Below are 24,436 nucleotides of genomic sequence, written 5' to 3'. Positions count from 1 at the left end.
TGACCATGTATTGAACTAATAGAAAGGGGACCCCATATGTCTATATGAACAATTTCAAAGATGCTAGAACTTCTATGTTTTTTACTCAAGAAATGCAATCTAGATTGCTTGGCTACATAACAATGATCATTAACCATTTTAATGTCAAATTTTACATATGGAAAATTCTTACAAACATTATGCAAAATAGAAAAGGATGGATGACCTAGCCATAGATCAAATTGAGGCTTATTGTGATTGGCTTGAAAGGTTGAGTTCACACTATAATTTTCTTGGTTAGGCTTGGACTGAGAGGTTGTGGTGCTAATCACATACATAGCATTTCTCACTTCAATAGTTCCAATCATCTTCAATGTAATCATATCCTGGATTACACATTTTGAAGCATAAAAAATTAGTTGACAACTCAAAGACTTTGTTAACTTGTTGATTGATATGAGGTTGAATTTCAAATTAGGAATGAACAAGACATCATAAAAAATGAAGGAATAAAAAACTTTACAGTACCAGAATGATGTGCAAGTATGACAGTTCCATCGGAGAGCTTAACATGAATGGGTCTACTTGAATGATAAGACATGAATAATGAAAGACTATGACATATATGATCAGTAGTTCCAGAATCTAAAATCCAGATTTGTGTTTTACTTGAACAATCATCTTTAGAGTGATGAATTTGTATTTCATTATCAGATATATGACTTATTTGGTTCACATTGTGATTGGATGAACTTGACATGTTGTGATTGGAAGAACTTGACACATTGAAATTCTTAAGCAAGGTTGTTGGTCACACTGTTCTGCACTAAAGTTAAGAATAGGTGAACGTTTAGGATTACCAAGTGACAATGAACCCATGAGTTCTTTTGCCATTGTACCTTCCTCTATTTTGTACAAAACCTCTTCTAAAACCACCTCTATTTGTTGATATGAAGTTAGATCTTTCAACAGCATTGACCATTGCTTTGGAAGCAATAAGATTCATTCCAATGAATTGTCTTTCATGCTAAATTGACAAGGAGAATGTCTTGTTTATCAAAGGTAGAGGTTCCATCAATAATATTTGTATTTTGGTAGCATTGAATTTATCATTTAACCCTTTCAAAAAATATACCACATACTCAATTGCTCTTTGTTGTTTCACAATTCTCATCATTTCAAAAAACATACCACATATTAATAATTCAAATTCTTCCTATAGAATTTTTAGATCTGTGAAATAATTGGATATACTCATATCCTTGTTTAATTGAATGTAGTTCTTGAAGAACATCTAACATTCTAAAATAATCTCTCTTATAAAATGTATCTTTCAAATCCAAGCATAAATCTTCAGCATTCTCTATGTATACTACACTTTGTGCTATGTTTGAAGATAAACAACGAGTAATCCATGAAACTATCATAGTATTACATCGTTCCCACACATCAAATTCAGGATCAATTGGATTAGGCACATGAATTGATTCATCAACAAATTTATACTTACTTTTAGACAACAAAACACATTTCATACCTCTACTCCATACATGATAATTGTATCCATCAAGTGGAGGTGTTACCAAAACTGATCTTGGATTCTCACCAGGATGCAAGTAAAAAGGACTTTGAACATCACTATTATTAAGGAATGATGAGGTTTCACGATCTTATTTGAAGCTCATCATATTCGTCATGATTGAATTGCATAAGAATTGTAGAAGAGAATTTCAGAGAATTATGCAGAAGAGGATTTTGTGAAAGATTTGCGCAACTTTGGTATCAAAGACTAACTCTGATTGAATTCATCCTTTCTTATTGAATTAATCACAAGCCAAGGGTCGTGCCTTTTATACAAGGTTGATGCAGAATAGTTAAAGCATAAAATAACTAATTTTGTTTACTTGTTAAGCAAGAAACTAAAAGGCTATCAATTCTAGACTTGATTCATCCATGTATAAAGAAGCTAATTAGATTTAGATACATCCTTATGAATCAATGAACTAGAAGAAGGCTAAATGCAGTTCCATGCTCAATTGATTAGTTGCTTGAGTTGCAAGTCTTAGTAATTTTGTTTGCTTTGCAAAGCTAAAGCTAATGCTGTTTAGATACATCAATAATCTATGGAATATTTGTTTTATTTTGTTATGATAACTTCTGTGTAAAGATATGTAAAATTACACTTAAGCTTTATGTTGTGTCAAATCTTCACTATGACTATTTTAGATAACTAGCTTCAATTTTCATAAGCATTATTCGTTTAAAGTTGATCTTCTAGGGCTTCATAAAAGTTCCAACGACTTTCAACTAAGTATCCATTTAGAAATAGCATTTATTGCAATGTGTTCCATTGAGTTTCATGTCGAGAAGCATGTAATGCAAGAAACTTATTGAGTCTCTAAATGAGTTTAAATGTGCAACTAATGTGCTAGGTCCATTTTATTTGATTCCTTCTTGAAGTTTTTGAGAAGTTTTCTTTGAAATTTAATTCGATCATAAAATAGTGTGGTATTTAATATTTATAGTTCAAAGTTGTTTACTAATTTTGCTTTTGTATGTAACTTTGCCTCTTTGGTTTCGAGATTTTAGAATACAAGGTTTGAGATCCTAAAAGTATTAAGTTTCTCTTACCAATAAATATTGCAATTAATACAAAAATAACTCTTATACATCAAACCTTCTCATTTAATGCTATTTCAATTGTTTAAAATAAATTCTGATGATTGGACAAGCAAAAGCAAATAAGATATAAACTTGAAAGAATAAAAACATTTAAAGTTAGTGGTTGCCACTTGGATCTACTTGTCATTTGACCCACATAATTTTGAATATACTTGGTCATTGACATACATATTATCGACACAATAGTTAACGAACACAATTATCATTGGTTGTGCTTAATCCTTTGGACGAGATAACTCGTTGGACAAGCTTAGTAGTTAGACATATTTTAACTTAACATTTGAATAATGTTTTTCTAAAATATATAGCTTTGAATGAGTATGAGGTTTTTTTGTATGTTAATTCACTAGTTAATAAACTTTACTCATTTGACCAAAGCTTGGGACTTGACTTATTCAGATTAAAAACATGTAATATAGTTATAGATCTAATTTTTGGTATCCAAATTTAAATATTTATTACCCATGAAAACATTAAACAAAAGAAAAGGATTCATTTAAAATAGTTTTGGTAAAAGATGGGTAAGTCATAATCACTATGGTTCCAACACGGAGCAATGACAAAATGCTACCCATGGCTTTATTCTTTCTAGCATAAACAAAAATTGCAACACACTGAAGTTAATTGCCCAAGGAGTTATGGTAGTAGGAGTAAATTGTACTCAATAAATTGACTTTCACTTATATTAATTAGTAATTATTATTTTATAATAAATCTAATAAAAGCAAAACAGAAAATCTACTTATAATGAAAAAAATAAAATAAAAATGACAAACGCTACTTAATAAACTTTGATGTCACTCATTTATGCTCATTCATCTATATAATAAAACCAGTATTAATATTTATTCTTAAAAGTTTGCTTCATGTGAAGAAGATTTGCGGGATAATATCGCTTTGGTTTGTAAACTGATTCCTTGGTTTCATAAAATAACTGATTCCTTAATACTTTTTTAAGATTGACATGTTGATTATTTCAATAAATAAATTTCGAAAATTGTTTTCGAATTTTCGTTGACTGTGAGTGTAGCTATATCACAGTTATTAAAAGAGTTGAACATCAAATTCTAAACCAAATCCAAACCACAAATCCATTTTCTAAATAAAAAATTGATTTGGATAAAACTTCAATTGAATTATTTTAGTTTATTCACCCCAAAAACTGAAATTTTTTCGATTTTAAATAAATGAGATTTAATTAAAGGGTGCAAATTTAAATAAACTATAAAATAAAAAGCAATGAAAATTCATCATTTCGTAAAATATCTAATAATTTGTCAAACACGTTCGAAATGACAATTTTTTAAGAATTATTTACAAAATTATCTCATTATACAAAGTTGATTTTTTCCTTATAAATTCACAATCATACTTTTTTTTTGCACAATCATACTTTCAAAAGGTAAATATGTATGCAAAACCTTAGATAATAGATTCATTTGGTAAATTCATCAAATCTTGATTTTATTGGCAATTAAAATTAAAAACACTTATTGAAATCAATATCATTATATGGAAACTGATAATCTAAATTAAAGGAATATCAATTAATAAAATATTAAAATAAAAATAATATCAACTCAATATTAAGACATAAAAATCATCAATTGAAAATTTGTAGTTTTTTTACCATTTGAATTATTTTAGAGTCCCCTCATCCAATATATGTAAGAAACTAATTAAAGTCAGCAATATTGAGTTATTAAGTGTATACTGCATTAATATTTTGAACCATCACTCGTTTGATAATAAAATTTCAAAATGACAGTCTTACATGTTTCAAAAAAATTGTTAAAATTCCTCATTTTTTCTTTTGTGTGAAAGTGTAATGCTTATGAAAATAATAGCAAACGAAGAACAAGAAGAAAATACAGAAACTGAGAGAGTTGTATTAATATATGGGTCTTTCTTGCAATGTATTAAGATAATTCTAGAAGAAGAAGACAACATTAGAGAGAAGGGAAAACAGAATTGGTTACAGGGAAGAGAGAAAAACATCATTACATTCTATATCATTCCTCACCCTTACATTCCACTATTTATTAACCCACCACATATTCCCCAAGCCTAGTGTTGGCTTTCTTGACCCTACTCCCTTTCTTCAACATCTTTTCCTCCTTTTGTGTAACTAACTCTGCTGACTCAGCATTACCACATGTCTGCTTTATTACACTGCCTTTCCCTTCCGAAGGAATCTTGTCCTCAAGATTAAAGCGAGGATAGTTAGTCCTGATGGCATCCATGTCTTCCCAAGTGGCTCAGGTGTTGTCCATATCATCCTACATAATCAAAATCTGTTGTACTTGGTTATCTCCGCGTAGAACTGTCCTTGACTTCAGTATTTTGTAGGGAGAGATAATAGGTCCCAGATCGGTTGTAAGCAGCGGTAATGGCAAATATGGTTCTGTGTGAGTGCCCTTAAATAGTTTGAGTTGTGAAATGTGAAAGACGACATGAATCCTGGCTGTTGCTGGCAATTTCAGTTTGTAGGCTACCTCCCCGATCCTTTCCAACACTTCAAATGGACCAAAGTATCGCATAGAAAGCTTGTGACTCTTTCTTAAGGCCATTGAATACTGTTTATATGGTTGGATTTTGACCAATACCAGATCGCCAACGGCAAATTGCAGATCATGCCTATGCTTATCTGCCTGCAGTTTCATCCTCTGCTAAGCCTTATGCAGATTGCCTTTAAGTTGCTACAATAACACCTCCCAATTAGCCAACTGATTAACGACCTCCACAGAATCAGTATTGTCGTAGGTAGGTTTGATTAAGGACGGGGCCTCCCTCCCATATACAACTTTGAAAGGAGTCATCCCTAAGCTAGTGTGAAAAGTAGAATTATACCAAAATTCAGCCCACGGTAACACCTTAGACCAGGATTTCAGATTTTTCCTCGTAAAGCAACGTAAGTACATTTCTAGACATTTGTTAAGAATTTCAAATTGTCCATCTAGTAAAGATTGTATCTATGTCCAACACAATGGAGTGAGGAATCCCATGGAGTTTGACAATGTTTGTCATGAACGCCTCCAACACGCTTATACTAGTTTAATGAGAATGCATTGCGACAAAGTGTGCATATTTAGGGAGCCGATCAATAACCACCATAATAATAGTGAAGCCATACGATGATGGAAGCCTAGTAATAAAATCCATCGCGACATCGTCCCAAATTTGAGCTGGGTTAGGCAAAGGTTGTAACAGTTCTGCCGGGAATGAAGTAGGTGACTTAGTTGTCTGGTAGATCGCAAAATTTTGAACAAAACCTGTGATAGAGTCCTTTAACTTTAGCCAATAAAATTGTGCGGTAATCCGAGCCACAGTCTTTGCAATACTAGCATGACCTCCAATGGGTGAGCTATGGTACTCGTGTAATATCTCCTGAATTAAAGGGTTGTGTTGTGGTATCACCAACCTATATCTCCAATATGATAAGCCTTCACTACTGCGATATTCTTTATGTAATGTTGAATTTTGGCGACAAATAGATTGCAGTGTATGATCAACCTGCACTTCTTATCTCAATTGTTGGACAAACTTGGATTGTGGCTCAGACCATGCCATAAATAAGACGCGTGAGAAAGCATCAGCAACAAGGTTGCCTTTTCCTGGTTTAAATTCAATGGTGAAATCATACCTCAAAAACTTATGCAACTATGCTTGTTTGATCAAGAGTATGCAAGGATTGATCCAATAAGCTCTTCAAACTCTTTTGATCCATCTTAATGATGAATTTGTGACCCAACAAGTAATGTCTAAAATTTGCCAATGCTTCAATGATGGCAAATAGTTCACGGGTATATGTCGACTGTTGTTGCATGTGATGCACCATTTTCTTTGAAAAATACGCAATAGGGTGGCCATGTTGGCTTAACACCGCTCCAACGCCAATGCTTGACGCATCTGTCTCTAATGTAAAAGGCTGAGCAAAATTCGGCAGTGCTAACATGGGGGCCGAAGTGAGCCTACTTTAACTGAATGAATGCGGTTTCAGCTTTGTCATTCCACCCGAAACCTTCTTTTTTTAACAGATCTATCAAAGAACTAGCAAGGGAAGCATACAGTTTAATAAATCGTCTGTAGTAGCCAGTGAGACTGAGGAAGCCACACACCTGCTTCACATTAGTAGGGCGAGGCCAATCCACCACCGCATGAACCTTAGCTTCGTCCACTGTGACCCCTTTACCTGACATTGTGACCCAGATAATCCACCTCTTGTTTGCCAAAAGAGCATTTTGATAGGCGGGCAAATAACTGATATGCTGCAAGGTTTGTAAGACTACCTCCAAATGTTCTAAGTGAGTTGGCCACGTTGCACTATAGACCAATATGTCATCAAAGAAAACCAAGACACATTTACGCAATTGTTGTTGGAAAATTGTATTCATAAAGCTTTGAAACGTTGCTAGAGCATTAGTCAAACCAAAGGACATTACTAACCATTCATAATGGTCATGATGCATTCGAAATGCTGTTTTATAACGATCCTCTAGTTGTAATTGGATTTGATGATAGCCCGAACGTAAGTCAAGCTTCGAGAAGTATTTGGCCCCAAACAACTCATCCAATAATTCATCCACGGTTGGCATCGAAAAGCTATCTTTAACTGTAATGGCATTTAATGCTCTGTAATTTGTACAAAATCACCATTTCCCATCCTTTTTTCGAACCAACACAATGGGGAAGAAAATGGACTGGTACTATGCTGAATGATATATTGATCCAACATTTCCTGCACCATCAATTCTATTTGCTCATTCTGACTGTGCGGGTACCGATAGGGTCACACTTTTACTGGTTTAGAGTCCTTGTGAAGGACAATAGCATGGCTTCTATCCCGAACTGGTGACAAGCTATCCGGAGTTTGAAACACACTATCAAATTGTTGTAAAAGTGTTGTCAAATCAGGGCTAATGTCATCTGGAATGAGCCCATGATCTTCAGATGACTTGAGTAACAACAACCTTTGTATGGCAAAGCATTCACAAATCGAATCGGTGGATTGCATTCTCCGTAATTGGTGTAAGTGAGTTTATGTTGGTGGAACCTGCTGCTCTCCTTGCAAAGTAAGAAAATTTCCATTTTGCACAAATTTAATAACCAGCGCATCATAATCGACGACAGGAGGGCCCAAAGTAGCTAACGATGTGGACCCCAAAATCAGATCTGCACCCACGACTGGCAATAAATATACTGATAGTAATAGTTCATGATTCTACACATTTACTGCTAGTTGTTCGATCCACCCTTCAGTTTGCATAGTTTGGCCATTCCCAATTAGCACACTAAAACTAGGCACTGGTTCCACAGGAAGTTTTAGGAATTGAACTATGCGAGGTTGTAAGAAACTCTCAGAACTTCCCCCTTCTAGTAGAATCTGAACCGAAAGCTGACCAATTTGTCCAGAAAATCATATGGTGCCCTCGCCTATACCACATTTCATTGCATTTAATGACAAATGGTGTTTCCCCACTGTTACTACATGGACAGTTTGTTCAGGGGCATCTAAATTCGAGGGGACTTCAACTTCCTCTTCAGATAGTTGGAGCGTCATCATTTGTTCTCTGTTTGGGCATTTGTGTGAGAATGAAAATTTCTCATCGCAAAAATAACATAAACCTTTATCTTGGCATACTTGCATTTCGGCATCAGAATTTTTTTTAACCATTGGGCCTCTTTGGTGTGGGTAACATGGTTTAGTGTTTGGGGTTGGTAACAGGGGTGGCATTTGGGATTTGCATGTGGGCAGTGATTGATCCGGTTTTGGCAGTAAAGTGGGAAATTTGGAGTACATAGGAGTGTGGCCAGAAGGGGCTGTTGGTCTTGGTTGTCCAAACAGTGGCTTGGTTTTTTGTAGGTGTGGTCACTTCTCTTCAAACAATTTTGTTAGGAAGACTGCCTTTAATAAACTATGAGGAGACAATGACTTGACATCTCTGCGAATGTCTTCTTGTAGCCCACTCAAAAAACAATCTAATAATGCCTCAACACTCAGACCGTCCGATCTATTGGCAAGGGATGTAAAATCCAAATAATACTCAGCCACCGTACCCACTTGAACCAATTTAAATAAGGAAGCTCGAGGACACTGATAAGGAGAAGGACCAAAATCCAACTCCAAAGCACGAGTATATTGGCTCTATGACTGAAACAGGTTCACCCGTTGCATCATTTGGAACCAGGGGACCACTATTTGTTCCAAATGAACCGAAGTGACTAGTAAACGTTATGCATCTGGTGTGTTATAATATTCAAAAAACTGTTCAGCTTTAAAAATCCAATTAGCTATATTTTAGCCATCACAGCGAGGAAAATCAAGTTTAACTGACCTTACTTGAAAGGAGGGTTTAATCCCCTCCGAGCTTGAGTTCCCATGACCATGGAAGGAGGATGGTGAGCCAGAGTGCCGTTGTAACAAGGTGGCTAGCGCATCATTAATCACGGAAATCCTAGAATCAGTGGTCAGGGTCACATTTTTTATTTTCTCGAAACAAGTGGAATTTTCCATTTCCAAACGTTGGAGTTTATTGTATAAGTCAACACAATGTAGCTCTATGGATTTAGAAATGCGCTTAACCTCCGCTTGTAGCTCCTTCATCCGCGTGTTGTCCGTTATGGCAGTGATGAAATCACCAATGTAATGCTTATGAAAATAACAGCTCACGAAAAACCGGAAGAAAATACAAAAATTGATAGACTTGTATTAATATATGGGTCTTTCTTGCAATGTATTAAGATAATTCTATAAGAAGAAGACAACATTCAGAGGGAAGGGAAAACAAAATCGGTTACATGGAAGAGAGAAGAACATCATTAAATTCCATATCATTCCTCACCCTTACATTCCATTATTTATGAACTCATCACATATTCCCCAAGCCTAGTGTTGGCTTTCCTAACCCTATTCTCTTTCCTCAACATCTTTTCCTCCTTTTGTGTAACTAACTCTGCTGACTCAGCATTACCACATATCAGCTCTATTACAGAAAGTGACCCCCTAACTTTTTGACCAAAATGGTGCTTGAGCTTTTTGACTATGCAGTTTTGGTTAGTCCGTTAACCAGTCGTTATTGGGTTCACAACGTGTTTATCCATAGGTAATGTGAATGTGGCATGCAAAATGTTATGAAAAAAATTGATATACCAAACCCTAATATTAGGTAGCAAAATAGCATTATCACTTAATCAACAAATATCACAAAAATATTTGTCACATTATAGAGGTAGAAAACCATTATCAAACAAATAAGTGCTTTGATGCTTACCAACAAATTGATTGATGAAATAACCAAATTAGTTACCATAAAAAAGTAAAAAGTATTATACATAAAGAGACTTGATTGATATTAAATTAGTTGACAAATTCAATGAAGTCAAGTAGTAAGAACATTGTTTTAAGAATTGTGTAATGAAATTTAAATAAAGTAAAGAGTTTGCAAATGTGAATTTAATGCCAAGAACTTGTGAATAGAGTTCATTATTCATCCTTTAAGTATTCAATATTTTATGACATTAAAAAAAATATTCCTATGAATTTCTCAACACAAGTTCTTATCTATTTATTAATCCCTTAATAAATAGTTCAACAATTGAAATAACTAATTCTCAATCATTGAACAATAAATCATAATACAATTGAACGTTTAATGACTAGCTCAATTAATTCAATTCCTTGAATTAACATGTTACTAGATGACTTACTCTAAGTCTAGCTCAAACATAGAATTCTCATTACAAATTCAAACTTTAAATCATGATTTGGATGATCAAGCCAAACAAGCATTAGATAAAAGACTAGACATGAAAAACAATAGAATAGTATTGCAAGTAAATCAAATAATCATTTATAATACATCAAGTTGAAATAGTTACATCTAATCTTAGAAAATAGGGGTTTAACTCCTCATTCATGTGGAAAACAATGTCTTCAATGTGATTGACATTCTTCTCTCTTATCAACAAGATGTAGAAGGTTATTCGTCATTTGCAATCACGTTTCATGTTGGTTACAACCCTTGATCTCTTATTTATCCTAATTTTACTCGGCATGTCTCTAATGATACTCATTAGATTATTTGCCTACTATTTCCATATTTATCATCTTTTCAATTGGTATATCTCTAAAGATTTTGTTCAAAATTATCTTTTGCTTTCATATTTATCCTCTCTTCAGCTCATATATCTAGAATGATATAAAAATTGATCATTATTTAACTCAATGCAAAATATGATAACATTTATGTAATCTTTTATAGCAAAAAACGCTCAAATTTCTTTCTTATCTAAGGTAATATTCACACTTAATATAACACATGAATTTTCAAAGTTTGAAGAATAAGATAAAAATATCATATCTAATTACGAAATCACTATCAAGTACAAATAGGACATGATAGGAAGAAAGATTGATAAAATTCTAGTTCAATTTGTTTCAAAAATATAAATAGAAACTATTACAAATATAGATTTCAATATGAATGATAATTGAAAATTCATAAATAGCATTGGATTGTCTTGGAATGGATAGGAACAATTAGGACTGGAAATGAGCTAAACTAAGTTGAACTAGAGCCTAACTCAGTTTAGATCGATAATGATTTGCTCAAATTGAAACTCGACTTGAGTTCGATGTGAGTTATTTTTAGCTCAAGTTCGACTCGGTTAAATTTAATGAATTGCTCAGCTCATATCAGATTGGTTCATTTGGACAACTCAATTAATTAATTTATTTTGAGAAATACTAGACAATACTATATATATAAATATAACATTGTTTATATATATAATAACAGTAAGCATAAAAGTAATGCATGAGTCATGGGATAATAAAAGTAGACATAAAAATTTATTATATATATATCCTTATCCACAATTAGCTTCCTCCATTTTGACTTCATTCGGATGATTATCTCTCAAGAGATGCCCATTTTGCTTAACTTCCGAAAGGCACTTCTTAGAGCAACCACAATGGCGAACAATATCTTCATTTTTGATTAGATCCCTGTTAAAATGTCATGAATGAAACTTCTTTATGAATCAAGAAGTTTGAGAGATGAATGAATGAGAAAGAAAGCCTAAACTGAATAATATTTCTCATTAATGAATTGCTTACAAAGATTAGGGGAATACCCTTATATACATCAACTACTAAAACAGAAAACATAAATTGTTAACCAGATAATCAATTAATGATATTGTTTAATCTATTATCACATATAAAGTCCATCTTAACAAACTGAACTAACTAACCCAGTTAATCGATTAACTAAAATGTTAATTGATTAACTCTTACACAATTAATTAATTAACTATAGCATTAATCAATTAACTCTTATAGAATCTCACATATTCTAACATTCCCCACAAGCTAGAATGTATCAAACATTCCAAGTTTGAAATGATTGTGTTGAACATCATATATACTTTAATATATCATCTTGCTGATGAGCGAATCTTCATCTTCCATTCTTAAAATCATAATGCGAAGCAATAACAACGTTTAACCACCAAGGCAGAAGCAACTTCATCCAAATCTTAATCATTTATCTTGACAGAAGCTTAACCAACCAAACCAATCATTATGAATGAAAGAGAGAAATGAAATATACATTAATCTTGATTCTTATATTTTGCTTCAACGAGGATAAAAACTACACACTTTAAAAATGTTGTGTGTTTAAAGAGAGAGGGGTAAAGAAAACAGTGTAGTAAAGAAAATAGATAATTGGAGGTATATGATAAAGAATAAGAAAAAAACTAAAAGAATCGTCCTAGAATTATTTTTCACAGTTGCAAAATTTTAAAGATAGTTGTAAAAACATGAATTAAAGATCCTTTGTTCCTTGCTGGAAGAAATTCTAAGCACCTAAAAGAACCATGAACATGAACTTGGGCTGAATTTGTGAAAAGAAAATGTGATTTATTCCGGCGACCATAGTTAGGAAGAGTCTCTCGTCATAGCAGCACTATGGCTGTGTGACGTGAATGATGTTTGCATTGAGGGTGTTTCAATAGAAGATGAATAGCAATGCTAAAGATGATATAGTATTCCCTACATTGGAGTCCCAATATGCACTCCACAATGTGAGTCAATCATACATGCTGAACCATAAACAAGAAGAACAATTATATGAAGATAATTCCCATGTTCTTTATGAGCTTTGTGTCCTTCATGAAGCATTGCATACCCATATGTTAGAGGATTTACATGAAGGTAACCTTGGAATCTCTAAAACCATCTCTGTAGCAAATGATTGATGTGATGTGTTTGGATAAAGACCAAGAATCATTCTTCTCTATTCTTGCCAAGCTTCTTTCAATTAGTGAAGCCATAGTGTTTATCACTAATGGTCCTTATTGAATTCATTGTCTCTCTTTTGAATATTGTTGCAACTGCTTTTTCAATGGTCCCTACTGAATTCTATACCTCTGAAGATCAGTGTGTATTGCCTTGCATTATGAAGGTTATTGGAGACAAAGGTAGAAGGCATAAGCGGAAGCCAAAGAAAATTATGCTCTGATACCATGTTAAAATGTGGTATGAGCCATGGACGAAACTTCTTGATGAATCAAGAAGTTTGAGAAATGAATTAATGAGAAAGAAAGCTTAAACTGAATAGTATTTCTCATTAATGAATTTTTTACAAAGATTAGGGGAATACCCTTTATATACATCAACTACTAAAACAGAAAACAAAATTTGTTAACCAGATAATAGATTAACTCTGTTGTTTAATCGATTATCACATACAAAGTTTATCTTAACAAACTGAACTAACTAATCTAGTTAATCGATTAACTATTGTTAATTGATTAACTATTACACAATTAATCAATTAACTACAGTGTTAATCAATTAACTCTTACAGAATCTCACATATTCTAACGGTCTCATAAAATAAGAACAACATATATTTTTTCTCATAATATCAAACATCATTCTTATTCTTATTTGGGACCTACACCATCTACTTTTTTCTTACAACATCTAATTTTTTCGCACAACATCTATCTTTCTCCTCACTTTCCTTTGCTGTGAACAACCAATAATTGTTCTTATTTAAGAACAAAAAACAAAAAATAAGAATGATATGATGAAAAACAGAATAACAATGTTCTTTTTCTGTTAAGAACAACCTTAAAATCAACCAATGTGGTTGCTCTTATATTTAATCTTCTCAAGGGACACAAGAACAACAAATATGACTTTCCAATTTTTTATTTATTTTGGAAACAAAGGAAGTAAAATTTATTTTAATTTTCTTGGGTTATTTATTCTACCAATTCCAATAAAACAGACTTAATTTAATATGAGTTAGCAATCAGAATCTATATTGATGGAGCATAAAATGGGTCTAGAAAAGTAAATAATTAAGGCAGGGCCTTTATCCTTTTATAGGAAGAGTCTTCAAGTAATTCTCACTACAAGTGAACTATTTGGGAACATAGACACTCTTATAAAGATAGGGTTGTCTTTTCTTATTTCTCACTAAACCTATACGTTTTACTGGTCTACACTTCTTGTTTATAAAGTTTTTTCTCTAGTCCAATAATTATTCCACAATATTGACAAACACATATTCATCTTTTTAAATCATTAATTCATCTTCCATAAAAGTTTGTCAATTTTAAAAATAAAGAATATTTCATAAAATGAGGTGGAAAATAGAACAAAATAATCATAGAATAAAGGGCATATGAGATCATACACTAGATCGGATAGGAAGGAGAACCTTTGATAACATTAGTCTAATATTATTTTTAAACACCTAATTTTGTTCGGTCCGTGAAAGGTTAAAACTATTTTTTAGTAAAACAAAAAGAATTATCTTTATTTATTTTTTCGAAATTTTTATTTATTTCATTAATTGGAAAATAAAAATAATCAAATTAAAAAGAAAGGTTCTAGATATATTTTTTTTTTTAAAATTGGGAGGGGAATGTTGATCTATCCCCTTATTTTTATAATAAATGATCCAATAAACACTAAATAAGAGTTTTTATTAGTTTGCTGTACAATTTTATTATTTAATATTTATTAATTTCGAAAATAAAAAATAAATAAAAATAGAAGCTTCCAAGTCGGCTTTTGAAATTGAGAGGGAAAGGTTGTATCTATCCCTTTGTTTTTTGTAAATAAATTAATTGATTAGATAAACACCAAATAAAGGTGATTATCAATTTGTTACATCATTTTTTATTAATGAAATTTATTTTTCGAAACTAAATATTAAATAATTTATTTTTGACCCACAACTATTTTCTTTGTTATTTATCCATGTAATTTTGCTTATTTAAAAAAAATAAAAAATAGGCAATCAGTTAGTTACAAATATTCATTAAAATTATATTAAATATAAAAACGAAAATTAAATTTAAATAAGGTTGTTTGGATAATTATTAAATTTATGTGATGGTATTGAAAAAAAAAAAATTGATAAGCATGAGTGCTTATGGAATGTTTAGGAGATTTATCATTGAGACTATCATATTATATAACAAATAGATCTTAAGTCCTAGTTAAATACACCATAAAAATAAAATAAAAAGAATAAAGTATTTTTTGGTATGAGATAAGTTATTCCTCCTTCTATTAATATGATATGTGTTCTATCTATTTAATCATTTTTTATAAAAATATTTTTAAAATTAATAAAAATAGTACATACTTTTAGGCTTTGTATGATTCTATTGAAAAGGAAAGGAAAGAAAAGGATGGAAGAGAAAATAGATGAATTTGGATGTTTTTCCTCCTTTGGTTAGCAAAAAAAAAATAGGGTGGAAAGAAAATTTTGGGCGAGTCTTACAAAAAAACATTTCCACCCCAATTTGGAGAGAAAATGGTGAGAAACCTACTATCAAAGTAAAATTACAATCTTAATCATAAAGAATCATAAATAAGATATTATAGTGTAGATATACAAACATGATAAATTGAGTTGCCTTGAAATTTGTGTTAATAATATTTTAATTAATTAATTTTAGTGTAAATATATTTTCATACATCACTACTTATAGAAGTATTTAATTTTAAGATAAATGTGAATATTTGTATGTTAATTTTGTATCTTTTTAATTATGGATATTTGTGTCATTTTTCTCATCACATGTTTTCTTTCCTCTCTCTTCTCTCTCTTTTTCTTTCATACTAAACAACTAAAAAATCATTCTACTTTCCACTATTTTTCTTTCCTTCAATTTTCATTCCTTAAGTTTTTTTTCTTCCTATTTTCTTTCCCAAATCAAATATAGTGTTGGCCACACTATGAAATAATTTATGGGGAATATTTTATTCTCAAATAAAAACACAGTCTTTTTTTCCCTAGCAATATGTGCACAAATATGTAGATTTCTTTCCTGTTAATCATTTTGGGTAGAAGTTATTGGCTCATATTGCCTATTAGAGGCGAGCACACGTGGCACACCCAGATCCAGCCTAGTCTTTCGAATGCATTAATACCTGCAACAAATCAGGTATATTTCTGTTTCGCTTTTTTATTATTTATATTAATTCTATTAATTATAAAGTATTATTATCTAATAAATATAATATATTTTTAACTAACAAATGGTAAATATTTTACTTAGTAACATTTAGACAATAGTTTAATAATTATTATTATTATTTATGCTAATATTTTAAAGGATAAACAACAACAAAAATCCCAATTATCTATTTATATAGAAACTAATTAGTAATTTTTCTTTGGAATTAAATAAGGATGGAGGAGAGTGGTGACTACACTTCTTATTCTCATATCATTTTAGTCATGTTACGAATTTAGTTAATTTAATTCCCAATAAGATGATTACAAATTACAAATAACAATAAATTTTAACTAATAATTGGTAACAATATCAACATTCACAAAAATTCTCTTAATATATAATATATAATGATTACCTAATCTAATATTTTTTCCTTAATTAATTTTAAAAATTGTATCTAACCTCATCAATAATAGAGGAAAGGTCACGAGTATTTATTTTTTTCCTCAAATCAGTTTTTGGACAGTTATATTATGCTGCTTATGCTTCTAACCTAAAAATTACTCAAACAATAATTGTAGGATATAAACTAATCCATACAATTTAGTGAGTGTATCGTGTAATATAAGTTGATATGGTGCTAATAACTTCCATATTCTATAATCGATTCTTGAATTCAAAGACCAATGTGGTCCAAAAAATAGGCTTAAAGATGGTTTCTCTACATTTTGACCGTAAAAATGTAGTGATGATTTCAACCTAATCATGGAATTGATGCTCAGTCAAAAATCAGGACATGTCAGTTGGCTAATTATATCTTTTAATTGTTTGGCTACTTTTTTTTAAAAGAAAAACTCAAATATTAATTGATATCATTGTGACTAAATAATTTTCTAGTTTTTGAAGCTATAGCTTTTGGTAATGGTTTCATTTTAATTCATATGCTTCCTGGTAGAATCCCTTTTGGGAGGATTCTGAATTGTTTGTTGATCGTTCTTGAATGTAAGTCCCTTTGAGAAGTAATTGTGATTTGCACTTTGAAACTTGTTAATTTTTGGTTGGTTTTGATTTAGGGTATTCTTATGACCGTGGACTATGAGTGATGTTGGGATTGTCGTTGGTGGATTAGGGAATGTATTTGGCCGTGGGATTTTTGGGTTTGATTAAAGGGGAAGTGTGTTGTATTTAGGTAGTGGTTTAGTCGTGGGTTTTTGGGTATGTATGATATGATTTTTGAGTGTTTTATGGGTTGGTTGAATGTTGGTTAAATGGAAAGGGTTGTGTATGGTTATTTGGTTTTTTTTGTATTTTTATTTTTGTGTTTGGATAAAAGAAAATGGATAAGAATGAAGGGTGGAGGCGCCACAAGCTGGATGCTTGATAAGCCTAAGGAATTTCGCCACAAGGAAAGGAACATTGATAAAAAAAATGGCCTTGGTTTAACCAAGAAACTAGGAGAAATCTCAACTAGCAATGTAAATTATCCAACTAAAATCTGAATTATCTTATTCATAAGGTAATTGTCTTATTCATAAGGTAATTCGGTTACATATAGGCCAAGCCTTGATTCAGCATGAATGAGTGAGTAAATTACATTGATTTGCATTCAACTACCTTATTGATTCAAATAAAAAACATGTGGAGCACTTTGATGAGGATTAATGCTCATGAAATTCTTTCCATATGGGGTTGTTCTTGGATGACTACTTTCCTTTTGTTCCATCCTCAAAGAAAACGTGTACCAAGCCCTCTAAATGGGAGAATTCGGGTTGCTTGGGTGTTGTAGTTGCCTTGGCCGAATTCCCACATGTGTAAATCTCAATTTGGTAAGTTTTTAAAGCTTGGCATTATCTTCATGATTTGGAGAAGATTTGAATTCTGATTGCCTTGGCCTAATTCTCACATGTGCTAATCTTGAATAAGGAAAGTTTTTGAATGGATTCCCTTGCATTTACACGCCATCCTCACATAAGGAAGGTTTTGGACCTCCTTGATTGCATTCCAATCTGAGTTGAATTGATAAGGAAAGTTTTTGAATGGATTCCCTTGCATTTACACGCCATCCTCACATAAGGAAGGTTTTGGACCTCCTTGATTGCATTCCAATCTGAGTTGAATTGATAAGGAAAGTTTTTGAATGGATTCCCTTGCCTTTACACGCCATCGTCATATAAGGAAAGTTTTGGACCTCCTTGATGGCATTCCAATCTGATTTGTTTGGATTAGGAAACAAATTATATGGTTTGATGAGCCCTTGGTATTTGTCTTAGAAGATCCCCCACGTGCTCTTCAAAAATAGGTAAGACTTCATTGTGTCTTCAAGGCCTTTCAAAGGTGGATGCATGGCTTGGCCAACAAGGAAAGACTTTCCTTGATTTGCACGTCCTTTTCCAAGAAAGGAAGGTATTGATGCCTCCTTTAACACATGTCTTAGACTTGGATTACATGATTCCTAATGCCATTTATTACAACTAGAAGTTTGGATACTTAAAGGCCAAAAAGGCAAATAGTTATTGTTTGACAAATAAGGAAAATGAATTAAATTCTAAACTACATGTGGGCATGATAATCCCCCACTTATTAATCAGAACTCCCACATGCCTCAATTGGACCCTCCTTGGCCGTGGCCAACTTGGGTTATTTTTTATGAAAATAGTGTAATGTATGGGCTTGATCTCCTTGCCGGGCTTTGTTGATTTAGTCACTTCTTCCACTAATAGGTTAAGATTTTGGTGTGCTTTCTTGGTTCTGGACCGGGTCATGGGCCCTCCTAGCCCACTTAGCTCTTCCTTATTGATGGGCTTTGGTGGATTCATATCATCCCCTCCTTCTTGGAATGAATTCATCCTCGAATCAAAGTCTTCATCACCTGCATCAAAAAGAGAAAGGTCAGCAACATTAAATGTGGCACTAATGTTTCCGAACTCACCTGGAAGGACCAGTTTGTAAGCATTGTTGTTGATTCTCTCTAGTACACGAAATGGGCCATCTCCTCTAGCTTGGTGTTTAGATTTCCTTTGTTCATGAAACCTTTCCTTCCTCATGTAGACCCAGACAAGGTCTCCGGGCTCTAAGATCACCTCCCTTCGCCCCTTGTTTGCTTATTTAGCATAACCTTCTGTCTTTTGCTTTATTTGGGCCTTGACCCGCTCATGTAGCTTTTTCACATAGTCCGATTTGGACTTATCATCCTTATGCTGCAACACAGATGAGTTAGGCACATGTAATAAATCAAGAGGGGTTAGCGATTGGAACCCATAAACTATCTCAAATGGAGACAAATTTGTAGTACTGTGAGTGGCCCTATTGTAAGCAAATTCAACATGGGGCAGACAATCTTCCTATCTTTTTATATTCCTTTTAATGATTGTCCTCAAAAGGGTAGATAAAGTTCTATTAACAACTTCAGTTTGGTCACCATCTGTTTGGGGATGGCACGTGGTGGAAAATAGGAGTTTAGTCCCAAGCTTCCCCCACAAAGTCCTCTAGAAGTGACTGAGGAACTTGGTGTCCCTGTCACTTACAATACTTCGTGTATACCATGTAGTCTTACCACATCCTTAAAGAACAAGTCAGCAATATGAGTTGCATCATCAATTTTTTTACAAGGTATAAAATGTGCCATTTTTGAAAAACGATATACTACAACAAAAATTGAATCTTTTCCATGTTTAGATCGTGACTAAGCAACCATAAAGTCCATGGATAAGTCTACCCACGAATAATCAGGTATGGGCAATGGAGTATAAAGCCCATGGGGCATGCTTTTAGATTTGGCCCGCTTGCAAACAATGCAATTCTCGTAGTGCCTTTGCACATCTCGCCTCATGTGAGGTTAGTAAAAGTGTTCTTGTAACATATCTAGGGTCTTTTGGACCCTAAAGTGGCCCATTAGGCCCCCTTCACGAGACTCCTTAACAAGCAAGTCTCTAATGGATACTTTAGGCATACTCAAACGTTTTTCTTTAAACAAATATCCATCTTGCCTATAGTATCCATCAACAACAACATTTTCACATTTATTATACATATCAGCAAATTCATTATCATTAACATACAAATATTTGATTCATTCAAATCCCAACAGTTTTGTTTCAAGAGTAGAAAGCAAAGTAGGTCTTATTGATAGAGCATCGGCCACAATATTGGCTTTTCCGTTCTTATGTTTTATGACATAAGGGAATTGCTCTAGGAATTTAAAATACTTAACATGTCTTTTATTTAGCTTACCTTGCCCTTTCAAATATTTTAGTGACTCATGGTCACTATGTATGACAAACTCCTTGGGCAGGAGGTAACGCTGCCAAGTTTGTAGTGCCCTTACCAAGGCATACAATTCTTTGTCATAGGTAGAATAATTCAACATTGGGCCACCTAGTTTCTCACTTAAATAAGCTATTGGGTGTCCTTCCTGCATTAACAGAGCTGCAATTCCCACATTAGATACATCACATTCTATTTCAAAAGATTTTGTAAAATTAGGCAAAATAAGAATGAGTGCATTGATTAGTTTTTCTTTAAGCCTCTTAAAGGCTTCCTCTTGTTTGTCACCCCATTTAAAGCCGACATTCTTTTTAACAACCTCGTTAAGAGGTGCAGCTAGGGTACTAAAGTCCTTAACGAAGCGTTGGTAGAAGCTACCCAATCCATGGAAGTTTCTAACATCAGTTATGGTTTTTGAGGTGGGCCAATCCTGAATGACCTTAATCTTTTCCTTATCAACATGGACCCCCTGGGCATTAATCAGGAAGCCCAAGAATATCACATGGTCCACACAGAAAGAACATTTCTCAATATTAGCATACAAATTTTCTTTTCTTAACACAAGTAAGACATGTCTAATGTGTTCATAATGTTCATTTATATCCTTACTGTATATCAATATGTCATCAAAATACACTACCACAAACTTTCCCAAAAACTCTTTTAAAACATGGTTCATTAATCTCATAAATGTGTTGGGTGCATTAGTTAAACCAAAATGCATAACTAACCACTCATACAACCCAAATTTAATTTTAAAAGCAATTTTCCATTCATCCCCTTCCCTAATGTCAATCTGATGATACCCATTTTTTAAATCAATTTTAGTAAATATACAGGCACCATACAATTCATCAAGTAAATCATCTAAGCTAGGGATAGGATGATGATACTTTACCGTGATATTGTTAATTGCCCTACAGTCAGTACACATTCTCCAAGACCCATCCATTTTGGGCATAAGGATGACAGGGACAACACAAGGGCTCATGTTTTCCTGAACCCATCCCTTTTGCATCAACTCCTCCACTTGCCTATGGATCTCTTGAGTATCATAAGGATTCTCCGATAGGGAGGCCTATTGGGCAAAGATGCTCTGAGAATGAGATCAATATGATGCTGAATTCCCCTTAAAGGGGGAGGCCACGTGTGACCTCTTGAGGAAATACATCCTCAAATTCCTGCAGAAAACGTTTTATAGAATTAGGCAAAACATTATCAGAGTTAGTACTTAAACAAAATTATTGTCCAATGAGTAGGTAAAGGGGTTGCCTAGAGATTAAAGCACCCTTTACTTTCCATTTGGAAGCCATCAAACTTCTTCTTTTTTCATTTTTTCTTTCTTTTTCTCATCCTTTTTTTCATTCTTTTTATGTGGATCTTTTCTTTCTTTCTTTTTTCTCGATCCATTTTTTCATTTAACTTCCTTTGGTCTTCACCAACTTACCTTGGGGACAAGGGTGACAATACAATTTTCTTATTACAATGCATAAAAGTATACTTGTTAGAGAAACCATCATGGATGCCTCTCCTATCATATTGCCAAGGCCTAGAGATTAAAGCACCCTTTACTTTCCATTTGGAAGCCATCAAACTTCTTCTTTTTTCATTTTTTCTTTCTTTTTCTCATCCTTTTTTTCATTCTTTTTATGTGGATCTTTTCTTTCTTTCTTTTTTCTCGATCCATTTTTTCATTTAACTTCCTTTGGTCTTCACCAACTTACCTTGGGGACAAGGGTGACAATACAATTTTCTTATTACAATGCATAAAAGTATACTTGTTAGAGAAACCATCATGGATGCCTCTCCTATCATATTGCCAAGGCCTGCCAAGCAGCATATGGCTGGCCTCCATCACTACTACGTCACATAGTATGGAATACTCATATTTCCCTATAGAGAAGGGAACCTTTGCCTGTTGGTTTACCACCATCTCTGCAACCTCACTTAGCCATTGTAGTCGGTAAGGGGTTGGGTGGGTCCTCGTCACAAGGTTGAGTTTAGAAACCAACGTAGTGCTCACCATATTAGCACAGCTGCCACCATCAATGATTAGGAAACAAATATTCCATGCTACTAAACATCTAGTATGGAAGATGTTCTCTCGCTGACTTTCCTCATCCTCCATAACTTGGCTCCCTAAGAGCCTTCGCACCATTAGAAGATCTCGTTCTGGAACATCAACATCCTCTTCACTTTCCTCTGATCTTGAATCCTCTGATTGAGACTCCACCACTCCATTCTTCACCACCATGGTCCTCTTGGTTGGGCATTGTGAGGCTTTGTGGCTATGCCCAAGACATTTGAAACATTTGACCTCCCTGCTCCTAGTGGTGTTGTCCATGGGCTTCTTCCCTTGGGAAGAGCTCACGGCCTCCTTTGGAATGGCCCCCTATGTAACACCGCGAATTTTATAATTTTGAATTATAAGATTTTATTTATATTTTTATTAATTATATTTTCAAAAATGAATTTTTGGGAATTTTCGGTAAAGAATTAAACGAAACTCTAGTTGAGTTTTAGTCTTGAAATTCTATTTCCAATTGGGTGGTAAATGTTCATGATTTTCGGAGACAGTCGGTTTCGGACCGCTATCGGGGCCGAATCTCACCCGGTGGCCGAATCTCACCCGGTGGCCGGTACAGCTCAAAAAGTGGTTTTTGAGTTCCGTAACTCGGAATCGAATTCCAATCGCGCCGTTGGCTTCGTAGTCACATTTCGAGTCAAGATAGACCCTGAGCTGGTCTATAACTATTTTCTAGAATATTTTCACTCGGAATGCCGAAATTCGAAGTTCCAACCGTAAAGTAAAATCGGGCGATCATTTTTGGCTACTCGAATATTGGTCGACAATACTCGAGCATGGTTTTAATCGCGCGCGTTTTGCCGAAGTCGTCGCGTCGCATGAGTCAATTCACAATCTTATAGATTTCACTCCTTGATTTACTACCACCAAATCCCCTAAATCACTCACTTAACCCATGATTCACTCACCTTCTTGGATTTGCTAGATTGCCTTGGGAAATTGGTTTAGAAATCCGATTTCTCCCACCCCACAACTCTATAAATACCCATGTATCTTCATGCATTAACACTTTGCAAAAAGCTTGGCAATTTGAAAATTTGAGAGTAAGTTACTCTCATCATCTTTTCTTCTTCATTTTCTTCTTCTTTCAATCTTCAATCTTTTCACATTCAACCATTGGATGTTGATGATATTGAAGTATGTTGTTCAGGAGTATGGTAAGAACATATTCAACAGTTGAAATTTTCTAAAACACTTTCTAACTCATTTCGGAAGCAAAACCGAAAATGAGTGTTCTTGAACTAATGAAAAACGTGTTTTGAAACTATGAACAAGTTGTTTTCAAGAAGTTATTACATTGTTTTAATATATGAATTTTTACTTGTTTAAGCCTTTAACCATGGCTTTGGACAAGTTGGAAAATGGATGGATGAAAGAGTTTTAATTATTTTAATAGTAATGAGTTTTGAAATATCGGCAAACTAACGAGTTTTATTATGGTAGTTACGAAGATTTCCGGCATTTGAACCATGCAACCCAACCGAACCATAGTGATTTTGTAAAACATGCTTCATTAAGGTGAGAGAGAATATATCGTGACATAGTGGTGTCTGAATATGACACCCGGATCTCCTAAACCATCTCAAAGGTTTTGGAGTTAACTTGGGTTTTAAGAAACCCAAGATTTTTATGTTTGAATGCTTTTGAATACATATGATTGTTGATGAAAGGTGTTGAATATTGTATATGAATCTTGTTGGGAACTTTTCTGTGTGCAGGTGTTTGAAAAACCATGTTAAATGTGTTTCGGTTGTCGAAAAGGGCAAAAGTTGGTATTCTGTCTAAGTCCCTGTCGCTTGGGCGAGAAACTCTCGCCTAGGCGAGCACAGTCTCGCTTGGGCGAGGATTGGGCGAGGGACTGGGTGAAGGGAAGTTTTGGTTCTAGAATTCCCTCGCCTGGGCGACAGAATCTCGCTTGGACGAGAAAGCCCA

At 33.6% G+C, this 24,436-nt stretch overlaps 1 protein-coding gene across 1 annotated transcript in view; it reads right to left on the bottom strand.

The window, feature by feature from the left end:
* Positions 1–19,256: 19,256 nt before the first annotated feature.
* Positions 19,257–24,436, bottom strand: part of LOC109341262 — a 7,849-nt gene continuing 2,669 nt past the window's right edge. The window contains exons 2-6 of the mRNA XM_019579117.1: positions 22,143–22,810; positions 21,588–21,648; positions 21,317–21,496; positions 20,480–20,887; positions 19,257–19,352 (exon numbers count right to left, since the gene is read on the bottom strand). Of these exons, the coding sequence (XP_019434662.1) occupies positions 19,257–19,352; positions 20,480–20,887; positions 21,317–21,496; positions 21,588–21,648; positions 22,143–22,810 (1,413 nt within the window). The remainder of the gene's footprint in view (positions 19,353–20,479; positions 20,888–21,316; positions 21,497–21,587; positions 21,649–22,142; positions 22,811–24,436) is intronic.

This window comes from Lupinus angustifolius, unplaced genomic scaffold (genome assembly GCF_001865875.1).
Source record: "Lupinus angustifolius cultivar Tanjil unplaced genomic scaffold, LupAngTanjil_v1.0 Scaffold_419, whole genome shotgun sequence".
Classification (NCBI taxonomy): Eukaryota; Viridiplantae; Streptophyta; class Magnoliopsida; order Fabales; family Fabaceae; genus Lupinus; species Lupinus angustifolius.
This window is presented reverse-complemented; position numbering and strand designations above follow the sequence as displayed.